The sequence below is a fragment of the Mandrillus leucophaeus genome, unplaced genomic scaffold (genome assembly GCF_000951045.1).
Source record: "Mandrillus leucophaeus isolate KB7577 unplaced genomic scaffold, Mleu.le_1.0 Scaffold371, whole genome shotgun sequence".
NCBI classification, from domain to species: Eukaryota; Metazoa; Chordata; class Mammalia; order Primates; family Cercopithecidae; genus Mandrillus; species Mandrillus leucophaeus.
Genome location: NW_012103932.1, coordinates 625,847 through 635,225, shown reverse-complemented (window position 1 = coordinate 635,225; position 9,379 = coordinate 625,847). Strand labels below are relative to the sequence as shown.

General features: G+C 55.8%; 1 protein-coding gene across 1 annotated transcript in view; it reads left to right on the top strand.

The window, feature by feature from the left end:
- AGO2 (argonaute RISC catalytic component 2) overlaps nt 1-9,379 on the top strand; it is a 102,182-nt gene that overhangs the window by 80,979 nt on the left and 11,824 nt on the right. The window contains exons 12-14 of the mRNA XM_011990148.1: nt 1,595-1,779; nt 3,261-3,420; nt 6,566-6,656. Coding sequence (XP_011845538.1) covers nt 1,595-1,779; nt 3,261-3,420; nt 6,566-6,656 — 436 coding nt within the window. The remainder of the gene's footprint in view (nt 1-1,594; nt 1,780-3,260; nt 3,421-6,565; nt 6,657-9,379) is intronic.

Sequence of the window (9,379 nt, the reverse complement as noted above, 5' to 3'; positions counted from 1 at the left end):
CCGAGACGGGCGGATCACAAGGTCAGGAGATCGAGACCATCCTGGCTAACACGGTGAAACCCCGTCTCTACTAAAAAAATACAAAAAACTAGCCGGGTGAGGTGGCGGGCGCCTGTAGTCCCAGCTACTCAGGAGGCTGAGGCAGGAGAATGGTGTAAACTCGGGAGGCGGAGCTTGCAGCGAGCTGGGATCCTGCCACTGCACTCCAGCCTGGGCGACAGAGCCAGAGCGAGACTCTGTCTCAAAAAAAAAAAAAAGAAAGAAAAAAAAAGAATCAGGAAGAGATGGTGAAGTAAAGAGGTGGAGAGACTGGGAGTATTATCTTCCTTCCAGACAAGGGGAGTGATTAAGAGGAGAAAAGCTTTGGTTCAGGTCTCTGCCACCTGCCCAGGTGAGCGCCGGGCCCTCTAGGAAGCCCAAGTGCCGTGGAAGGGCCTGCCCTCACCCAGGACGCTCGCCTTGGCCAGCACAGCTGTGCCAGGTATGAGCCCAGCGGGACTGTCGGGAGCACACAGCAGGGTGGCTCATGCCTTTTTGCCAAACTTCAAAGGGAACATAAAGTCTTTGTTTCCCCGCTCTATGGGGGCAGCAGGAGAGAACTCCAGCCTGTGAGGTGTAGCCGGTCCCTTGACAGTTCCAGCAAGGGCTGACTGTGAACGGGCACGGCCCTGGGAGCTGACGTCTTGCTGGCGAGTGGCCATCTGTCCTTCTGAGGCCACCTCTTGTCCACACTGCTGGCAGAGGAGGTGGAAGCCCAGAGAGGATGTTTGGGAAGCAAACTAAAGTAGGTTAGTTCTGAACACGGGGTCGCCTCCTGCCCCTTCTTCTGTCCTTGGCCCCTTGCTTCACTTTGGCCTGGAGCTGAAGATACGGGTGGACACACACATGTTTCTTGACCTGATCTAATGTACAGGAAATTGGACACTGGCTGGGTTGGAGTGCCTTGTCCTCGCCCTTATTGTAGAAGGTGACATGATTCTTAGTCTTCAGCTTAAAATAGAAGCCGCTGCCGTGCCTCGCACCCCGCCCCAGCTTCACCAGGCCGGCGGTCGCCAGCTGCCAGCACTCCTCGGGCTGGGGGCTGTTGGATTTTCTCTCATGATGATGTCATACAGTCCAGGTTGTGCCCATCAGAACAACTGGGGGAAAAGATCCAAAAGGACAGTGAGCTGAAAATCTCCCTCCGACAGTGCTGGTCTGTGCGTGGGGAGAACGCTGGCCTCCTTCACAGGAGCTCCAGGGGCTGCTCGGCAGTTTACGGGGACAGCATTGCGTCCGCACTGGGTCCGCCACAGCGGTGAGGCAGCGTGAGCACAGTTTAAAGGCTGCTGTGTTACGGTAGCAAGTTAGCTGCAAGTGACTTTCGAGTGCGCTTACGTGTATGTTGAGCACACTTAACCTTTCTTATGAGGCAGTATGTGTTGGGAGATGTAGCTCTGAATTCTGGCCTTGTCCAGGACTTTAAGAACAACTTTGACCTCGGTGAAAGTGCTCTGGGCTTTGTAAAAATGATGCCCTTGTGTTAGAGCCTCTGGTCGGCCTGAGTTCTCCACCATTCCCAGTGCACCGTAGTGAACTGAGCCTTCTCCTGCAGGTCCTTCACAGAGCAGCTCAGAAAGATCTCGAGAGACGCCGGCATGCCTATCCAGGGCCAGCCGTGCTTCTGCAAATACGCGCAGGGTGCGGACAGCGTGGAGCCCATGTTCCGGCACCTGAAGAACACGTATGCAGGCCTGCAGCTGGTGGTGGTCATCCTGCCTGGCAAGACGCCCGTGTACGGTAGGTGTGGGCGCTCCCGCTGGCTGCAGGGAGCCATCGTGGTCTCCATGGTGTTTGTTCCGGCCTGAGCCCCTCTGTGTTTCTGCTGCACTGAGAAAGGTGATCCTTTCGGGCCTTTCAGGAGGCTGAGAAAGAAGAGGTGGCTTCTGATCACTGCCAAGTCTGTGTTCGGGGCCTCCCTGTCATCCTGTATGATGCCGTGGTCGTGGGCAGTCAGCGCCTCAGGTGGCACATGCCTTGGCACATGGGTGGGCACCCCATCCATCACACAGCATGCGTGTCGGCTGGATGGAGGAGCGTTTGTTTAACGCACAGAGCGCTGCACCAGGGTCAGCTCCTGCTCGGGACTCAGCCCGTGTGTAACCTCTGTGCCCACCTCAGAATTCTGTGGCGTTTTGCCAAAGTCCATGCCAGGGGGTCACCCACAGGGCCCCACGCCCAACCACAGATTATGGACATGTAAAAGCCACCCTTCTCTAAGTTCAACATCCCGAAAAAAGAAGGGAAGAAAAAGCTATTGGTGTTGACATCCTGTAACATTGTCCCGGGGTCACCATTTCCCCAGACCTGCCCAGTGAGCAGCTGACCGGTTGCTTCATGAAAGAGACCAGGAATAGCGGGGGGTGGGTCCATGGAGCTCTTTGATGTCAGGTTTACATCTGCCAAGGATTTTGAGGGTGCCAGTGTTTTTATTTTTAACCACCAAAGCATTTGCTTGCAGCCAGCGCACCGTGGTGTGAATGACCTTCCTTTTTTTCCTTTTTTTCTTTCTTTTTTTTTTTTTTGAGACAAGGGCTGGCTCTGTCTCCTAGCCTGGAGTGCAGTGGTGTAATTTTGGTTCACTGCAACCTCTACCTCCCGAGTTCAAGCGATTCTTCTGCCTTAGCTTCCCGAGTAGCTAGGATTACAGGCACACACCACCATGCCCGGCTAATTTTTGTATTATTAGTAGAGATGGGGTTTTGCCATGTTGGCAGGGAGCAGGGTGATAACATGGAAAGAACTCTTGGCCTCAGGTGATCCGCCTGCCTTGGCCTCCCAGAGTGCTGGGATTACCAGTGTGAGCCACCGTGCCCAGCCAGTATAAGTGGCCTTTCTGAGCAGAAGAGCCAAGTCCTTCCTTTTAGCTGGGCTCTTTCTCTCCTGCCCTGGGGCCCCTAGGCCCCTAGGTGAGGCATTTAAATTGGAGGGATGAGATAGACTCACTCAACTTCCCTTTATGAGGGAGGGGAAGCCCGGCCTGGGCAAGGCGGGCACAGCTGTGCTGGAGTCTGGACTCCAAGGAGCCTGGCATCCCCCTCGGGGCCAGTGACCCTCTTCTCTCGCCGACCTCGGACAGAGGGGACATGCAGAGCTCAGCACAGCTGCCGTGGTTGCGCTTGCCAGATGGGGGCAAGAGGGCTGGTGGCAGCTGCCGCTCCCAGGGCCAGCTGAGGAAGGGGCGCCAGCAGAGCTGTGTGTGTGCCTCTCGTGCCCCTTAGCCGAGGTCAAGCGCGTGGGAGACACAGTGCTGGGGATGGCCACGCAGTGCGTGCAGATGAAGAACGTGCAGAGGACCACACCGCAGACGCTGTCCAACCTCTGCCTGAAGATCAACGTCAAGCTGGGAGGCGTGAACAACATCCTGCTGCCCCAGGGCAGGTGAGGCCCGGCCCCTTTACCTCCGCCTGCGGACCAGGGCATGGAGGGATGCCTGGCAGGGTGGGGTGCAGTGTGCAGGGGACATGGGGACACAGTCCCCTCACCTGGGCCCAGCACCGTCCTGGCCATAGCAGAGCAAAGATGTTAGACACAGATCTGGCTGCTCGGGCTCTGCTGGGGACCAGGGGCGTCTGCAGGAGTTTGAGCATTGTGGTCAGGTTTCCAGACAGAGAAATTCGTGCCTCGAATCCCAGTGGGCAAGGCAGAGCAGGGCATGCCTCGGATGGCCAGGAGATGGGCTTCCCTGGCTCGGCAGCAGCAGCTACTGTGTGGACCAGGGCACCCCCATGCTTCCCACGCCAGGCTGGTCATGGATGCTGCATTGTGCTAGGACTTTGGACTGAAAAACTCCTCATGGGAGCATACGTTGGCAACTCCCAGACCAGGATAGGATGTGTGGCCAAGCACTGGCCACCTGCCTGCCTCAGAGGTCCGGGGCTGACCGCTGGGGATGGGAGTTGGGGGCGATGGAGCTGCACCCTCTTCTGGCACCTCCTGACCGGCTATTCTAGGCCAGGGCCATGGTTTGCTTCTTCCCCGCCTCCAAAGCCACCAACCTGTGATGTAGGCAAGAAAGATGTCACCACACAATGACAGGCATCTTTGCCAACCCTGGCAGTTGTCTTAACATTTGGACGACAACAACAGAGAATACGTAGAATCAGATTATTTGTGCATTTGTGCAGAAGGGAACTGGAGGCTGTAGGCAGCCCCTGTGGCGTGGACCTGTTGGAGCTCCCAGTCAACGGTGGGACTCAGCTGATAAAGCCATCCTGAGCCAGGCAGTGCGCTAAATCTGCATCACTGGCACACCGTAACAGAGTTAAGAATCCTAAATCGAACTGCCTTAAGGCAGTGACCCTCTGTGTTTGGAAAGCGGGGCGGTGGTGAGCCCCCGCTGTGTGCACAGGCCTGTGCTGGGTCACCACAGTGTCCTCACACCTCAGCAGCTCTCGAACCCCAGCGGGGCTTGTTCCCAGAGTGTCCTACTCAGCAGGACTCATGGGGCCGGGAATTCCCACCGCTAGCAAGTGGACACACACAGTGTCAATGCTGCTACACGGGGGACCAGGCTTTGAGAGCCACCGAGTGACACGCACCCAGAAACAATCTGTTGAATTCATCAGGGAGCAGGGTGATAACATGGGAAGAACCTGGATTCCCAGTGGAACGGCTGTGAGCATGGGTGCGGGCTCTGTGGTGAGACAGGTTCATGGGAATGAGCGAAGACCAGTCCCGAGCTGGCTGGGGACTGAAAGTGCTGCTCCTCAGTCAACAGGTTCTGTATTTATTGAGTACCTACTGTGTGCAGAGAGTTTGGGCCATAAGCGGACAGCACCGGGCCAGAAGTCCTGGTGGAGGCACCCAGGTCATGAGCCTATCGTACAGGCGGCAGGTGCACAGCAGAGCCATGGGAGGGCCGTGAGAGCAGACAGGAGACAGGTCCGCCCACGTGCAGTTCCTGGGGGCCGCTGGGGAACCAGGGCTCCCTCGGGTGAGCTAGGGTGAGCTGGGGCTGTCGGAGGCACCCGACTAACAGTATGGCCAGCTGTGGCTCCATGAAGCCGAGAGAGGCTGGTGGCCTGGGCCAGGCCAGGGCAGGGGCACAGGGTGGGAGCACCTGGACTCTGAGATGTTTTGAAGATAGAGCCCTGGGGCTTGCTGGCAGGTGGGATTGGGCTGTGCGTGAAGGAAAAATGAAGGCCCTTGGCCTGGGCTGCAGGAGAGACCTCGTCGTCATTAGATGGGGAGGCTTTTGGGAGGGTGAGCACTGGGCATGGGTGAACTGGACCCCACAGCCTCAGCAGAGCATCTGAGTGCGGGTGATGAGTGGATGGTGGGAGCCAGGAGGCTGGTGTCAGGGGAGACAGGATCCAGGAATCCTTAGCAGACAGGTGGTATTCCAAGCCCTGGGCCCTGGAGAAGGCTGGAGTTCACAGCCTGGAGAGAGAGGAACCAGCAGTGGAGATGGGAGAGGCTGGGGCAGGGAGGCTGGCCGCAGGGCCCTAGGCACCAAGGGAAGTGTGTCCCGCAGCAAGCCAGGCGCAGCAAGGCCTGAGGCTCGGCTGTGGGTCTGGGTGATGCAGAGGTCATCGGTGACCTTGGGAAGAGGAGCCTTGTTGCTATGGCCGTGAGAAGTCTGACTAGAAGGGGCCTGGGAGCCAGCGCAAGCAGTGATGGGTTCAACTGCGACAGGGAGCTCTGCCGGAAGGCAGGCGATGGGAGTGAGAGGGTGTGGGTGGGGAGTGAGTCACAAGCACGTGGGGAAATGGATGCGGGGAGAGGACAGCAGAGGCAAGGGCCCCATCTGCCCGGTTTCCAACAGGCAGGGCTAGCAGAACAGCCGCTTCTGATACTTCCTGATGTTGCCTGCAGCAGCCGAGCAAGGCTGGGTGGGGTGCGGGGCGGTGCACTCTCAACCTGGCAGCAGAGTGGGGAGGGAGGTGCTGTCACCACCTCTGCCTTTCCCGGCGAGCCTGTCCCTGCCCCCGTGCATGCTGACTCCCGAGGGTCACCGCTGGGATACACTCGGGGTCTGGAAGTTCTCCATGGGGTGGTTTTGCTGCCAGGGGACATGTGGTCTTGTCTGGAGACATATTGGGGTGTCAGGCTGGACAGGGTGCTACTGGCATCCAGTGGGTGGAGTCGAGGCATGCCTCTCAGCGCCTGCCCATGCTCGGGACAGCCCCCCACCCCAGCGAAGAGCGAGCTGGCCCCCACGTTGGTGGTGCCGAGGGTGATGGGAGAAACCCTGGCATGGGTGTGGCTGCAGAGGGAGTAGAAGGTGGCAGGATGAGCCCTCCTAGGCCTGAGCCGCAGCCTCAGCAGCTGTCAGCCCCTGGCCTGTCTGGTCTGGAGTACACTCCACCCAAGCCCCCCCAATCCCCGGCTCTTCTGAAGCAGATTTCAGATCTTGTATCATTTAATCTGCAAGGTTTTTAGTATTCCTGTTAAAAAATAAGGATTCTTTTCAAAAGTATTGCCATGATACACTGACCACCTCCAAAAGGTGATGATGGCACCTACTGCGGTTGGAGGTCCAGGCGTGTCTCACTGTGGCCCCTGACGCCACTCCTCTCCGCAGGCCACCAGTGTTCCAGCAGCCCGTCATCTTTCTGGGAGCGGACGTCACTCACCCCCCCGCCGGGGATGGGAAGAAGCCCTCCATTGCCGCCGTGAGTGTCAGCGCTTTCCCATGGGTCTTCCGTTGACAACGTGTGGGACCCTGTCGAGGTCCCACTGCCACAGTGTGGCCAGGGGTCCTTCCTGAAAGGCATGGGGTCTCACTAAGCGGTAGGGACGGCCAGGGTAGCGTGGGGGAGAGGTGTTTGGAGCGGACACTATAATGACACAAAGTAAGTTCCAAGAAGCAGTCAGAGGTGGGGCATCGGGGCTCATCCTATCCCAGCCCTTTGGGAGATCTGAGGTGCGAGGAGGCCCCCTGCACATGGGGGCCTGACTGGCCGGTGCTAGCCTGGGGTGTGATGACCCCATGCCCCCACGGCATGAAAACTCTGGCTTTGGACCCAGCCCCAAACCTCAGACAGGCCCGTGCTGCTTCTATTTTCTTGTTTCTCTTGGACAATGAGCTTCATGTTTCAGAACTTTCTTGGGTGCAAAATGAGGAAACAAATTTTGACCTCATGGGAGAATTAGGAAATGATGTGGTTAAGCCCCTGGCATGGTGCCTGGCACAGAGTAGATGTTCAGAAAATGCTGACATTCCAGCCTGGGCAACATGGCGAACACCCATCTCTCCAAACATAGCTCGGGGTGGTGGCATACGCCTGTAATTCCTGCTACCGAGGAGGCTGAGGTGGGAGGATGGCCAGAGCACAGGAGGCCGAGGCCGCAGCGAGAAGAGGTCGTGCTGCTGCACTCCAGCCTGGCCAACAAAGTGAGGTTTTCTCTCAAAAAAGAAGAAAGAAAATGCTACCATTATTATTTCATTAGTTGGGAGAGAATATGGAACAGGAGAATCTATCTGGGACACAAGTCATTCGAGCTGCCCCAGGTGGAAGAAGAGCAACCTGGTATGTGCTCTGGTGTTATTCAGGGCACACTTCCTTTAGGAAATGCACACTGCATCAACTAATTCCTACCGCTTGGCCCGATAATCACAACCCCACCACTCCCACGCATACACCACTGCTCACTTTGTAGAGTCAGTGTTTTGGTGGTGGTTGTTTGTGTTTTGTGTTTTTTTTTTTCTTCTTCTTTTTTTTTTTTTTTGAGACAGAGTAACTGTCACACAGGCTAGAGTGCAATGGTGCAATCTCAGCTCACTGCAACCTCTGCCTCCCGGGTTCAAGCAATTCTCCCGTCTCAGCCTCCCGAATAACTGGGATTACAGGCACCCGCCATCATGGCGGGCTGAATTTTGTATTTTGTAGAGATGGGATTTCACCATGTTGGCCAGGCTGGTCTCGAACTCCTGACCTCAGGTGATCCACCTGCCTCGACCTCCCAAAGTGCTGGGATGACAGGCGTGAGCCGCCGCACCTGGCCATGCTGAGTCATTTTCGGCCCTTTCCTCTGATGGCGAAGCACTGCATGGCCGTCACCGAGGCACAGCTGGGCACCAGTGTGCCCAGGAGGGAGCCAGGCACAGAGGGGAGCCCCCGAGGGTCCTGCAGCTGGCTCTCCCCTGTCCCCACCTCACCTGGTCCCCATTAACTTTGTTTTTTTCTGTACAAATGTTATAAAGCATTCAATTATATCTCTGGCTTTTGGAGCCTTGGGCTGTTTTGTTGTTGTTTTTTGTTTGTTTTTCAAGTTTTCAGAAACAGAGAAATCTGCGTGTTTATCCCCTGGGCCCCACAATTCTCAATCAATAGGAACAGATTTCTGTTTATGTTAATGTATTTCTGTTTATACCAACTGGAAACATTACAGAGTTTATTTTTCTCTTGGTTTAAGAGAAAAATTATAGCCCAAGGCAGGACAAAGGACGTGGAATAGTGGGAGAATTAACTGGGGAAGAACTTGTTCTGTAAGGATTTACGAAGAGGGAGGCAGATTGCCAAGAAGCAGTTCCTATTTTTCAGTGACATGAGAGGTTTTATTTCCATCAGTGTTTTTCAAAGTAAAGACCTCGCCTTCCCCAGCCAGAGGGTGGAGCGGCATGCGGAGATCTACCCAGTTCCCCCCATGGGCTGGGCCACCTCATCCCTCACGCTCACTTGGCCCCCGACAGAAGAACCGCAGAGCCGTGCTGGGCTCCCTCTGTCTGCCCTCTTTGTGGCTGGCACCTTCCAGTGGCTGCTTGCCTGGCTGGTGTGCCTTTGGGATGCTCTATGTTGATGTGCTTGTAGTTTCTTTGGAAGAAATAGGGACACTCCCACCCATTGCCTTCTTTGAACTGATTAATTCAGCCACATCTGATCCCAAGCAGAGGATAGTTCTAATCTGTTTTTTTTTGTTTTTGTTTTTGAGATAGAGTCTCACTTTGTTGCCCAGGCTGGAGTGCCATTGTGCGATCTCAGCTCACTGCAACCTCTGCCTCCTGGGTTAAAGCAATTCTCCTGCCTCAGCCTCCCGAGTAGCTGGGATTATAGGTGCCCACCACCACGCTGGGCTACTTTTTGTATTTTTACTAGAGACGAGGTTTCACCGTGTTGGCCAGGGTGGTCTCAAACTCCTGACCTCGGGTGATCTGCCCGCCTCAGTCTCCAAAGTGCTGGGATACAGGTGTGAGCCACTGTGCCCGGCTGGTTTTTCTTTTTTTTTTTTTTTTTTTTTTTTTTTTTTTTTTGTAACGTGGCAAACTTTTATACTTCAGGTAGAATTTACGAGCACTATTTCCAGACACCGAAAGCCTAAAGGCTGTGAGTTCACACCCAGCCAGCCATTGTCACTGGACTGTGATGTGAGTTCCAAGGTGGGGACACTTCTCGTC